Below are 14,298 nucleotides of genomic sequence, written 5' to 3'. Positions count from 1 at the left end.
GATTGGTTACGCTCAGGAAGGCCTTCCATCATATTGGATGACGAGCTGCGACAGCTAGTGCAAGCCAACCCATATCTGACCACGCGAGAAATAAGCAAGTTATTTGGTTGTGACCAATCCACCGTAGTTCGTCCACAGATGAACATTGTGCGCTTTTTTCATGACATTGCAAGACCACACGAGTCAATATTAACCTGACAGAAACTGCTCGATCTTGGCTGGGAAATTCTCCTCACCCCCCGTATAGCCCAGACATTAAATCATTCGACTACCATCTCTTCCGCTACATGCAACATTTCTTGGATGGAAAGCAGTTTGCTGATGATGAGGAGATGAAAATGGCACTTGTAGATTTCTTCGAGTTAAGACAGCTTGAGTTTTAGTCAGCAGGAATCCGTGACCTGCCCAATCGATGGAAGATGGTGGTTGAGTGTAATGGCAGTTACTTTCTTGAATATACTGTTTTGATTTTGAAATTAATATTGTACTATAATACTCTAGAAAATTCTAGGTTTGCATTACCCTAATATTTTATAATGTTTCTTTTATTTTTAATTGCTAATTTTACAATAAAATATTATTTAATACGATTCATCATTTGGAAGACTGGATTGGATTAGATTAATGGGATAAAGCAACGCAACACGTAGACGATCTGCCAATGGATGTGTCTTCTGGTAGGACTTTCGATGGGAAACACCTATTTAAAAATTAGACGTGAGAAGAAAACTTGGAAAATTCAACGCAGCCAGCCCATTGATGAGGTGCGAACCAATGACTAACTACAAGCATTCAGTAGTTTTAGCCATTCGATCACTGGTGGGCCATTTGGAATAATTAAGTCAAAATATAAATAGCTCGTTCTTAGAAAAAATTATTCTGCATTTTCATTATAATTATTATTACTGAAATTCTCTGCTGACAACGAAACACGGATGAAATTTTAATAGAGAATTTTGAATTAAATAACGAGAAACATAAATTATACAATTTTCACTTTATATTCCTCATCATAAAAGTTTTCGTTGTCATTCGTACTAGTTTACAGCTTTATATTTGACTTATATTGCAAATGTAAATGAATTAGAGTAATTTTCCTTCAAAATACATGACGTAAATGGAATTTTCCACGTTTACTCAGAAATTCAAGTCAATATGATTTACTTCTTCATTTTTTCTTTTTCTGCTGCTTATATAAATAAATATGAAGCAGAGAGACACCGTGGCGCCATTTTCACGCTTCTATAACAATTATTTTAATTTAACTTCGAAAAAATTCAAGGGCAGTTTTTCTCCAATATTCACTTCACAATACAACAGGGTGTATTTACTATAAGAGGGTTGTGCGGTTGAAGGATTTAAAAGATCTTTCTGAAATCGAATGTGTCTTTACCATAAAAACATGTTTCCAAGGAAATTTTAATTGTCTGCCTCAACATAAACATATATGTTTGTAACATTAGAAGAATATGATTCTGTAAAAAATAGTCTAGTACAGACAAACCTCCGAACAACGATCACCGACGGGAACACAAACCGATTATATATTATATAATCGCTCATTCGAGAATATATATATATGCATATACACACATTAAAACGATTCCTTTATATAAATTTAATCCGAACAGCTGAAATTATACGACCATTCAATATCTTTTAGTGCATTAACAACATTAAATAAATATTTAAAATAATGCGAAAGTTTCATGAGATGAATATGATAAGTTAATATAATAAGCAAGATATTCCAGCACATTACTGAATTATCTGAATAATTTCTTATGTTAATTAGAAGATAATGTTGTTTAATTAAATAATAAAACCTGTAATATAATATTTTAATTAACACATTTAAAGAATAAAAATTTAAAGCATGTTAAGGTATAAAAACGCAACACGTGACGATCTGCCAAGAAGGATGCCACTCGGGAGACTTTCTACAGGAAACAGGTATAACATACGTGACAAAAAAACTAGGATGACCCCGCGTTGATGAGGCGCGAACCCGCGACCAACTACCATTATTCAGCGGTTTTATCTTCTCGGTCCTGGTAAGTATTAAAGCAAGCTAAGAATTTTCCGAGTTAGAGAATCACTTAGAGTCCTCTAAAATTGAAGAGAATTGATTGTGACAAACTATTGACTCCACAAAAAATAAAACATCAATCGAGTAATTGCTACAAACAGAAAACTGTAACATGGGAAAACAATTTTTCGATGTACTGTACTTTCTATTTTATAGAAATTTATTTTTGAATCAAAACAAAATTTCTACTGCATTAATAATCAATTTATATCCTCAATTTATATTTGCTATTACAGGTATTTGTTTTTTTTTTGTTTGTTTCTCCTTTTACAATTTTCTTTCAATTATCGAAGTCCATAATCAAAAGCACTTAATACCTGTAAATGAAAACGACACAAAGTGATTTATGAAGTAATTCTATACCAATGTTCATTAAAATTGAACAAAAACTAATTTTATTCTTTTTATTAAAAAAAGTAATAATAAACAGGAGATTATCTTTGTTACCTTTATACTGTTAGAATTACTGTATATTCAATTAGAGTGAAATCTCTGAACAATGGCTACTAAAGGGAACATAAAAGATGGCCTTTTTTTGGAGGTAATTTTGTATACATTTTCGTACATTTATATGCAAAAATTAGTATCTGTAGATATACTTGCTACAGTACATTCATTTATGAATACAGAAAACCAGAATACATTAAAATCTCTGAACATACGAAGGCTACTGATGAAAATAATAATAAAAAAAATGGCTATTGTTTAAAGATTATTTTGTATTCATTTCAATGTTCCTGAATTTTAAATGACTCCGCTTAGAGATGGCCATTATTGGGAGATTCATCTGTACAAGTAGACCCCATATAACACTGTAGATAATTCCGTGTTGTACGAGTCACTTAGATTTTACAAATACGTGTGCCGGGCTGTGAACGGCTCACGTATTTGTAAAATCTAAATGAATCGTATAACATGGAATTCATATAACACGGAATTATCTACAGTGTTATAGGGGGTCTACTTGTATTTGATTTAGGTCACAATTCAGCAATTCAAGTAGAATATTTCGAAGTGTAAATTACATAAATTCGACGTCCGTTGCTTGAATATAACGATAGATATCATTATCTTATTAATTTGTAATTATTTAAAATATTTTAAAATTTATTCTACACGTAACTTAGCCTATCACTTGCGAAAGAAAATGTTTTTTGCATTCATTCGAAACTTTTATTCAGTTCAATTCTAAATGTAAATTATATTAATTTCAAATCAAACATTCGTGTTTAATTTGAATTTAATTCTAATTTACATTTATACTTAAATTGAGTGTATCTTTGCGGAAGATCTATTCACAATATCGTTACAGAACAGTTGTGATTGTTTTATCGTCGTACGAAGGATTTGCTATATCTCCCGCATAATTACTTGTGGAATTGTTTTTATCTTCCGAATAAAGTCCTGTAGTTGACGAACTAATAACATAACAACTTGGTGATTTATCTTCGTTTGCATTTTTCTTTTCTTTCAAAACTTCTCCGTTGCTGTCATAATTTTCATTAGTAGCTCCTTTAGAAGAAATCTTCTAACGAAAATATTATATTGAGTTAAGATATATATTAAATAAATTATTTTAAAAACTGTAAAAAAAAACTTACTTTCTTAATATTATTAGATTTATGTCTACTACCCCATATTACTACGGGACTTAATAATTCTGGTTCTATCTCTTTATTCGGACCTAAAATAGAAAATTTTACATACAACAATTGAAATTATACGTACGTAGTTAAAAAAATACCTATTTAAACATTTTTTTTTACCTGTGAATAAGCTGATTATATATCCTAATAAAATAGTGGACACGCAACCAGTTACCGAATACCACATGTATGAAAGTTTGTATAGAGGAAATACGTCACTGATATATGAATTTAAAAAATTATATAAGTATTAATTCTTCTATAACATTCTCTTGCTTTAGATAATATTATTAATTACCTGTTATCAACATCGTCAATTATAAAAGTTTGATTATTTTTAGAAATAAGTGCGTAATTTGTTCCGTTTTCGAAAACATATGAAGAATTAGGACATCCAGAAAGTGATAAGGGCAATTTGATACTCTTGAATTTTGAAGTTCTTGTGCCAAAACTAATCCAAAAGCAAAATGCTAAAGATATTAACAGACCTGATATAGCACCCTGAAAAATAGATTTAAAAAAAAATTATATTTATTAATTAAATAATAAACATTTTTAATTTAATGATTTACTAATACAGTCTACACCCCTATAGCACTGTTGATAATTCCGTTTTATATGAATTCCATGTTGTACGAGTCACTTAGATTTTACAAATACGTGTGCCGGGCTCCGAACGGCTCACGTATTTGTAAAATCTAAGTGACTCGTACAACATGGAATTCATATAAAACGGAATAATCAACAGTGTAGGGGGGTCGACTGAAGTTTATAAAGTTTAAAATTTAATTATTGTAATATTACATTATAAATAATTTATTTTATTTCACGATTTACGATCGGACTGTGAAATAACAATGTATACGATTAAGATGATGATTGTTTATCATTATTTTAATTTATGTAAATCGCATAAGTCTGTTTATGAAAAAATTAAATTATCTAAATTTTAATGAGCTTTTCTTTATCAATTTTGTTACGTCCTTGATATTTTCGCAGGAAATCGAACTTAATATCAAAGTGACGAACACTGTTGTCGAAAGATAATTGGATTAGACTATTTAATCAGCTAACTTACAGTATTTATAAATGGTACGAATGTTTAAAGAAAGTTTAAAAATTTGTCTTTACAATTGTATTATAGTTTTAATTTATGTTTTGGTTTACAAAAACATGAATTCATCAATATATTGAGTACAATTATATTTCTTCGAATATGAAAAATTATTTAAAATTTATAAACAAAATCGAATAATATATGATTTGTAAATTTTTTTTATAATTAAATCCTTTTCGATAACATTTTTGATAGAACTAAAAAATTAAATTATACTTTTTATAGGCCTACATTCTAAAGTGGAAATTTCCATCACATTTGAAGATAACGAAATTTCTTAATGATTACTTCAAAATAGAGCTGTGCTTGTTACAAATAAGGACAATTCTATCTTTAATCGACATTTCTTATGATATAATTTGTTATTATTCTAAAATTTATGCTCATTTACCTTTGTAGATAAGTAAGTTCGTTGGGTTCGTTTTGTCCTTATCTCATATCACTTGCATTTATATTAATAATATTTAAATTAATTTTTAGTTTTTGACTGACATTAAGTTTTTTTTTTTTCAATTACTATCTAAATAAATTTTAATTTAAAACAAAAGAAAAACATTCGATTACTGCACAACTATATTTTTTTGTTAATATTGAATATGATTACTTTTTAAATATAAATTATATTTTTATTTAAAAAATCAAGATAGTGTGATATAGGGCCTATATGTAAAAATGATATGCAAAATTAAATATTATATTATATACTTAAAGACAAAAAAGTTACGCACCATCGAATGAAACGTTAGTGAGAACGTAAGGACGATAATAAAGTGATTACAATTGCATGCTTGGCGTTCGGACTTACAAACAACAAGTACAACAAGAACTCTAGACACGGAAAACCTCTAAACATTTTTACAGATTACTGGAGTAGAAATTTTAAGAAACTCTGGTGGACCTATCTGGTATGCAATCGAACCACAAGTGTAATAATTTTTGCAGACATTGAAGGATTTGAAAATGTAACCTGGTTTCTGCAGACATTGAAATAGATGTGTACTGTATTTCAGCATCTGTCTACTGAAAGTAGGCATTTCATGTAATTTCTAACGGCTTATTAGGCTTATTAGCATATGCCTTAAAACAAAACAGCAAGAAGTTTCCGTAGTTATGTATATTGTACACATATAATAAATATATCGTGACATGCAGACCACTGGATACCATTTTTATTTTTTGTTTTTGTCTTTTCTGCTCTGTAGACAGTAAGAGAACCCTTTTTCCATAGGACTCGGCTTATCCGGGAGTTATTACCCATGAAAAAAGTCCTGGGGTTATATCGCCTGGATTCGATTCCGAGTTTCCTTGAGAGGTAGGCTGAGATGTCAGCCAACCACTCCGAATCGCCTCAGCCATCAAAATATAATTATCGCACTTCCGACAGACTACATAGATTGAGACGACACTCAATCTGTGTAATCTGTTTACAATAAAACACACCTGTAAATGTTAAAAAATGAAATTACACTACATTCTACATTGTTACCAACATTAATTTTTACTGTTCGCTTGAGGATTTATTATTTTATTTCATGCTTGCGACTGAAATATGAAGTTTGATTTTTCAGTACTGTATTTATTATATATGGCATTCGTTTTTTTTAATTATAAAACATCAAATCAACGTATCCAGAAAAAATTTTGGGAAAATTTTTGTCGTTTGTATACGGCAACGCGACTCGCGGGCAATCTGCCGAAGAAAGATGTCTCAACGAAGGACTTTCTATAGTAAAATGGTCCCTATTTAAGTACTATAAACGCGAAGAATACTCCGAAAAACTCTACATGGCCAGTGCCGTCTTAACGCATGAGTACGCCGGGCAATTGCTGGAGGCCCACCTAATTTATGCACAGACCGAATTTAACACTAATTTCCGATCAACCACCGGTCGTGTAGGCAGGGATTATTGCACCGCTTTGCCCACTGACCTATGTTAAGACAGCCCTGCAGTACTCAGCCCGTTGGCAAAGAGTGACTACCAAGTGCTTTTATTCACTCTGCTATTGTAATTTTGGGAAAAACCTATACTTTGAAACTTTTCCTTTGAATGAAAAAATATAATTAATTTTAAGTTGTTTCTGTGATTTATTTATCTATATTTTTTACCTATTAAATATTCTTAAATTCAAAATGTAAAATATAGACTATACATCGATATTTTGCTATGTTATTACGTTTACAAAAATAATTATTTATTAAAATTGATATAGAGCTATAAGTATTAAAGCGTTGATAATGGCCTATAATATAATTTAAAAAATTACTTGACAATTTTAGTATTAAGAATTATTTCAAAATCAATTTCTATTCTTCGAATATAACAAAATTTGTTTTATTAGACACAATAAACTTTATCATCAATCGATTAAGGCAAACAAACAGAAGTTTATGTACTTATTAAGCACTAGCAGACAATACTTTCTTCTTTATATTTCGTATTAGATAAGCCGTTGAAAATTTTACAATTGTTTAAGTTACTATCGAGTTTTGACTAGATGTTAATATTTTTAACCTATTTTCAATATTAATAATAAGTTTCTCTTTGAAATTATGACAATTCGGCTTTACTAAATTTTGAAGTTTTATTGCATTTCATTTTAATTCTAATAGCTATTTCTTAGTTGTTATCAACGTTTTGTTAGATTTAAATATCAGATAAAAAAATTATCTGATTGTTTTTCTAGATTAATCAATGTCGAATACCTTTTGATTTGGTCTTTCAAACAACATCCCTAAGGTGAAAAGCCCAAGCATTGGTCCTCCAAGCACTCCCGATATCGTAATAGTTGCTTCCATAAGACCTCCCAGTTTTTCTACCATATAGCTGAGTAAGATACACAATATTCCAAATGCTAGAGCTGGAATAATGTAATATGGAATTAGTAAGTTCAACAAATAATTTACTAAATATGTCTTTCGGAATTAGCAAAAAGTTGCTGTGGAGAACAAATCACACATAAACACTCCTTTCTGACAGAAAAAAGTAGGTTTATTTTTTGTAATTTAGAAAAGATATGCATTTTGGGCTTTATGCCCACTCTTCAGTCTTTATTTTATTAAATATATCGGCAAAAACTATGTAAGAAACTACAGAATGTATTAAATTATATTTAACATACGCGTATAATTTTTTAAAATTGTAATTACCTAAAAAATTGTTATAGAGACAGCTGGAATAACTAATTATTAAAACCGTGTGATAAATAAGTAAAACTGAAATATATTAAAAAGTAAGTATATTTAATTATAAATAAGTACTCTGTTTTAAAGCATATATTGTTATGAATAATGTTGGCGTGGTGAAATATGGTTTGGGGGTCGGTTAATTTCATGTTATAAACAACAAAGCAGTCGTCAACATAACGATTATAAAAAAATTACACCAAGAAGTGTTTTGATAATATCGTCAACTTTTATCATGGAAAGTTCAGCAAGTGTTGGACCGATGCAAGAGCCCATAAATATGCCTTCTAATTGTTTTTAAAAAAATACTATTGCAAATAAACTATGTAATGTATCTATTATAAACTTTTTATGGATAGAAGGGTACATATTTTTTATATCCAGGCTCAACATTCTAATATCTTTATTTACACTAAGGTTTTGGAGGTTTTCAATAAACTGCTTCTAACCAGTTTATTATTAATAACTATATAACTGTATATAACTATAAACAATAAACTGGTTATTTATTTTCAATAAACTGGTTATGACCAGTTTTTTGAAATAGAAAATGAAACTGATGGTAAGTTAAATTTTATAGATATGAAAAAGATATAATAAACTTTTAAAAAATACATTAAACCATGTGACGTCGGAAAAGTAATCAATTTCTATTCCAGCATACCTATGTATATTAAAAAGAACATATTCGATATGTATGTAAACAAAATTAAATTACGTACAAGTGATATAAAAGACCAAAACATAGAAATAGAGCACATATACCGTATTTTTCAATTAAATAACTACTCCAACAAATGGCTACCTAACCAGACAATAAAACAACCGATACCTAAAACACAAATAATTTATAGAAAACTAGCTTATACCCCGATAATTTTTGAGAATATTCAAAAAATATTAACACCACATAATACCATTCTAGCCCCCCACACTGAATAACAAAATCAAAAATTTCTTAAGAATCAAAGAACAAATTACAGTAATACTAAAATGAATGTTTTGTTAAATAATAATTTGATTTATAGCTTCACTTGTACAGTACGTGTTAACTAAAATACTATCACTTAGGTGAAACGGGTAGAATGTTAAAAATTCGAATAAGAGAGTACAGTACAGCGTCGATTATCCGAATCAATTGGGAACTGGGGTTGTTCGGAAGATCGATGTTTCGGATAATCGATTATGCACGAAAAAATATATTAATTTATCCCATCTTGACATTTTTCTCCGTTGCGTGTCGCTTCGCGTTGAATTTTCTTCGATGTTATGCCTAACGAAGACTATTGTATCGTTAAAAATTATTTTTTTTTATTTTGTACAAACAAAATAAATATATTGAAAAATATAAAAACAATAAAAAATTATTCTTCAGAAGTTAATTTAGTATCAAAAACGTAAAATATTTGAGTAGACCAAGACATAGCCAAAGATTGCAGCGCCACAGCACTGGCGAAAATTTAAATTTGCCGACTGGAATTCTTTCGGATGATTGACTTTCGGATAATCGACGCTCTACTGTATATAAAAGCTGTGACGTATGATTATACCAACTCAACAGTCGCCACACATTACAATTATGCCACTCGACAACGTCAAAATTCTTTTAAAAAAATAAAATTTTTTGAACACATTGAGATTATTAAAATAAACGAAATTCACAATGAATTATTAAATCTCTAACTGCATTATTAATTACTACATTCCACTATACCTTTAAAATGCAGTCTACTTTTGGTTAGTTCTCTAACGTTTTCGGTCTAATTCATAGACCTTCTTCAGGATTGATGTAAAAAATTTTAAAGAGAACTAACCAAAAGTAGACTACATTTTAAAGGTATAGTGGAATGTATTCACAATGAATTTCGTTTATTTTAATAGAGAGGTTGCGGCCGAAGTTTTCATGTTTAAAACATGAATGTCGAACGTCCAGCGCCGCTTACAAGAAGCGGCGCTCGACGTTCGACGTTCACGTTTTAAACATGAAAACTTCGGCCGCAACCTCGCTAATATTGTGAGAACGCGTGTTTACGCGTTATCATTATTGACACTGATGACAACGCGTCCTTACGCGTTGTCATCAGCCATCACTAACAAAATAAAAGAAATCATTTTAAGATGTTCTTCCTCCCCTTCCCCAACCTCATTTTAATTCACTGTATCGTACAAAATATCAGACTTTCTGATAAACATACAGTGAATGTTTAACACCTTATTTTTAACCAGTTTTAATTGGTTTTAATGTTTTTACGTTTTACTATCTTAAAAATGATAGTCGAATTTTTAATACATTTTAACGAAAATATATTTACTTTTACAGGTATACCCTCTTATTATTTTTTACAACATTTTATTATATTTATTTTTTATTTTTATTTTAAATATATTCCAGTTTTACTTATTTTACCACACGATTTTAATAATTAGTTATTCCAGCTGCCACTATAATAAATAATTTTTAGGTAATTACAATTTTAAAAAATTATACGCGTATTTTAAATATAATTTAATACATNTTACTACATTCCACTATACCTTTAAAATGCAGTCTACTTTTGGTTAGTTCTCTAACGTTTTCGGTCTAATTCATAGACCTTCTTCAGGATTGATGTAAAAAATTTTAAAGAGAACTAACCAAAAGTAGACTACATTTTAAAGGTATAGTGGAATGTATTCACAATGAATTTCGTTTATTTTAATAGAGAGGTTGCGGCCGAAGTTTTCATGTTTAAAACATGAATGTCGAACGTCCAGCGCCGCTTACAAGAAGCGGCGCTCGACGTTCGACGTTCACGTTTTAAAGATGAAAACTTCGGCCGCAACCTCGCTAATATTGTGAGAACGCGTGTTTACGCGTTATCATTATTGACACTGATGACAACGCGTCCTTACGCGTTGTCATCAGCCATCACTAACAAAATAAAAGAAATCATTTTAAGATGTTCTTCCTCCCCTTCCCCAACCTCATTTTAATTCACTGTATCGTACAAAATATCAGACTTTCTGATAAACATACAGTGAATGTTTAACACCTTATTTTTAACCAGTTTTAATTGGTTTTAATGTTTTTACGTTTTACTATCTTAAAAATGATAGTCGAATTTTTAATACATTTTAACGAAAATATATTTACTTTTACAGGTATACCCTCTTATTATTTTTTACAACATTTTATTATATTTATTTTTTATTTTTATTTTAAATATATTCCAGTTTTACTTATTTTACCACACGATTTTAATAATTAGTTATTCCAGCTGCCACTATAATAAATAATTTTTAGGTAATTACAATTTTAAAAAATTATACGCGTATTTTAAATATAATTTAATACATTCTGTAGTTTCTTACATAATTTTTGACGACATATTTAATAAAATAAGGACTGAAGAGGGGCATAAAACCCGAAATGCATATCCTTTCTAAATTACAGAAAATAAACATACTTTATCTATCAAAAAGGAGTGTTCCTGTGTGATTTGTTCACAACAGCAACTTTGTGCTAATTCCGAAGGACATACAACTAATTGAAAGAACAGTAAGCAATCAAGTAATTTACTAATAATAAAAAATATATATCGTCTCGATGCTTACCTAACATCTTTGTTATAAATGCAGCTCTGGATTCTGTCATGGATTGTAAACAACAATTAGGGCGAATGAAGTCTTCGAGTGTTACGGCAGCCAAAGAATTTATTACTGATGACAATGTACTAAGAGAAGCACTAAATAATCCAGCAATGCATAATCCGGGTAATCCGGGAAATTTACCCAACGATTTCATGATAAAATATGGCAGCAACTTAAAAAAATAGGATAAAGTTAAATTAACAATATACTTATGAATTACTTTTTATAACTTAGATTGATAATTTTATAAATTACCTGATCGTAAGATGATAATTTTGTTTCTTTTTTGTTCAAAAGAGGGTCACAAGAACCAAAACTAGAATATAAAATTACTCCACAAAAACAAGTAAATAGAGTATGAATCGTCTTTAAAGGAACACTTGCCCATATCGCTCTTAAAATATTTAAAGAAATTAAGTTATGCAAAGTATATATACATTATTTCCTATTAAGTGATCTTCTCACCTTCTTGACTTTTTAATGGAGTCTAAAGTCATCATTCTTTGTACTTGGGTCTGTGTAACGGCATTAGTAGCTAAATGGAAAGAGATTCCTCCAATAAATATAGACCAAAATGTATATCTAACAGTTGGATCTGCCGTGAAACTGTAATATATAAACATTTTATAAATATGTTTATATTCTCGGATTTATTACTTTTTTTGCTTCGAAATACTAATATAACCTGGCCATTTCAGTTCGTCCACCTTCGGTTGCAATCTTCCAAACATTTGTAATTCCACCAACATCAAGAGAACCTTTTACAATAACTGTAATCATAGTCGCATACATGATAAGTCCTTGTATGAGATCAGTCCATAGTACAGCTTTTATACCTCCCTTCAATTATTATTCATACGTTATTAATATATAAATATATGAGTTTACAAAAATGAATAATTAAGTGAGGGAAAATAGAACTTACAATAGTGCAATAAAAAGTGCAAACTATTCCAACGGATAAGATAGACGCCCACATAGATATTCCCGTAACTGCACTCATCGCTAATGCTGGGGCATATAAAACTACAGCCATATAAAATATCTAAAAACATTTAACTTTTTTTTTTTAAATGAATTATTTTAATTACTTATAACAATAATTATACTCACCATTCGAAACATAAAGGCTAATGAACCTATAATTCTTGTTGGTTTACCAAATCTTCTATCTAAATACTATATAATTGTTATGTAATATCAAAATCAAGGTAGGCTTATAATACTTTATTACGAAACATACTCTTTACATACTTACCTCATAAACAGTAGTGATTTGCATATTATAAAATACCGGATGATAAACATATATAATAATAAAAGTACTTATAAAAGTTACAATAGAAAATAATGCTAAATGAAATCCGAACAGATAATTTTCTGCAGAGAAACCTAACATTCCAATAGCCGAAGCGAAACTCGCCATTAAAGAAAAAGCAACAGGCATAACAGACATTTTCTTATCTCCTAAAATAATTTCTTCCGTAGTCCTTTGTTTTCCTCCAGTAAATTGAAAATATACTCCTACAGCAGCCGAAACTATTAACATGGCTGCAAATACTATGTAGTCAACTACTCCGAATGTCGCACTACTTCCTTCCATGTTTGATTCTAAAATTAAAAAAAGAAAAAGAATAAACGTCTTTTAATTTATATTCACAATAACTTGATTGCAAATCTAATAATAAACAAAATCTAAAGATAAGGATTAAAAACATCTGAAGGGTAAAGATTGCAGTTAAAGTTAATTTTGATTGATTAATATTCGTCCCTCCAACTTCTTAAATTTTGATTTTTCATAATGATAAATGTTAAACTTTGAAGCTTAACCTATATATATATATATATATATATAGCCTATATTAAAAAAAGAAGAAAAATAAAAGAAAAACTTCGTTTCTTACAGCCTAAATAAAATTATTTCGAAGTATTTTGAAAGTAATTTGTTAAAGATTTTTTAATAAAATATAAAATAATGTTAATTTATAAATATAATTATTTAATTAGACTTTTTCTACAATTATCAACCAGAAAACAAACATTATTAATAATACATATTAAGTTGCTTTGACTGCTTTTCTAATCAACGATATATTAAATATATTAATTGTCTGCTGTCTAAATGTATGTTTTCATCTTCAATCGTTACTTCTTATATGATAATAATAATTACAACATAATATCCTGCCGAATTATAACACACTTAAAAAGTATTGCAATAAATATATGTAATACCAGATTATATTAAACAAAATGTATGTTTATTTTAATCTGTATAATTTCCCAATATAATTCATTAGTGTAACTTTAATTACGTTACGAATTAATATTGAAACTATATTTTATTGATAACTATTTTTTTCATTTACAATTTTTCTTGATAATGTTATCAAAAGTTCTAATATCATATTATAGATTAATTCGAAATCGTGTGTTGGATTGGGATTTCAATATCAATTTTCCTCTGGCATTTTCGTATTTACTTTCCCTGAAAACTATTTCTAAACAATTCAATATAAAATATTTTTTATTTAAAAATTATAATAATAATAATTATATTTTCAATCTAAAAATATCACAAATTATTACATAAATACAGTCGACCCCCTAGAACCAAAACTAGAATATAAAA

At 29.0% G+C, this 14,298-nt stretch overlaps 1 protein-coding gene across 4 annotated transcripts in view; it reads right to left on the bottom strand.

Moving 5' to 3' along the window:
* Window positions 1-2,644: 2,644 nt before the first annotated feature.
* LOC111618041 (putative sodium-dependent multivitamin transporter) overlaps window positions 2,645-14,298 on the bottom strand; it is a 33,050-nt gene continuing 21,396 nt past the window's right edge. For all 4 annotated transcript variants that reach the window (XM_023359460.1, XM_023359464.1, XM_023359463.1 and 1 more), the window contains exons 2-13: window positions 12,925-13,277; window positions 12,780-12,845; window positions 12,592-12,711; window positions 12,352-12,506; window positions 12,132-12,272; window positions 11,922-12,060; window positions 11,631-11,838; window positions 7,557-7,711; window positions 4,034-4,236; window positions 3,856-3,953; window positions 3,691-3,773; window positions 2,645-3,617 (exon numbers count right to left, since the gene is read on the bottom strand). In XM_023359460.1, the coding sequence (XP_023215228.1) occupies window positions 3,396-3,617; window positions 3,691-3,773; window positions 3,856-3,953; window positions 4,034-4,236; window positions 7,557-7,711; window positions 11,631-11,838; window positions 11,922-12,060; window positions 12,132-12,272; window positions 12,352-12,506; window positions 12,592-12,711; window positions 12,780-12,845; window positions 12,925-13,277 (1,943 nt within the window). In that variant the 3' untranslated portion in view covers window positions 2,645-3,395. The remainder of the gene's footprint in view (window positions 3,618-3,690; window positions 3,774-3,855; window positions 3,954-4,033; window positions 4,237-7,556; window positions 7,712-11,630; window positions 11,839-11,921; window positions 12,061-12,131; window positions 12,273-12,351; window positions 12,507-12,591; window positions 12,712-12,779; window positions 12,846-12,924; window positions 13,278-14,298) is intronic.

The sequence above is a fragment of the Centruroides sculpturatus genome, unplaced genomic scaffold, assembly GCF_000671375.1.
Source record: "Centruroides sculpturatus isolate CEXI.00-Female unplaced genomic scaffold, Cexi_2.0 scaffold47, whole genome shotgun sequence".
In the NCBI taxonomy this organism is placed as follows: Eukaryota; Metazoa; Arthropoda; class Arachnida; order Scorpiones; family Buthidae; genus Centruroides; species Centruroides sculpturatus.
Note: the sequence above shows the minus strand (reverse complement) of the source record. Positions and strands in the feature narration are given on the sequence as shown.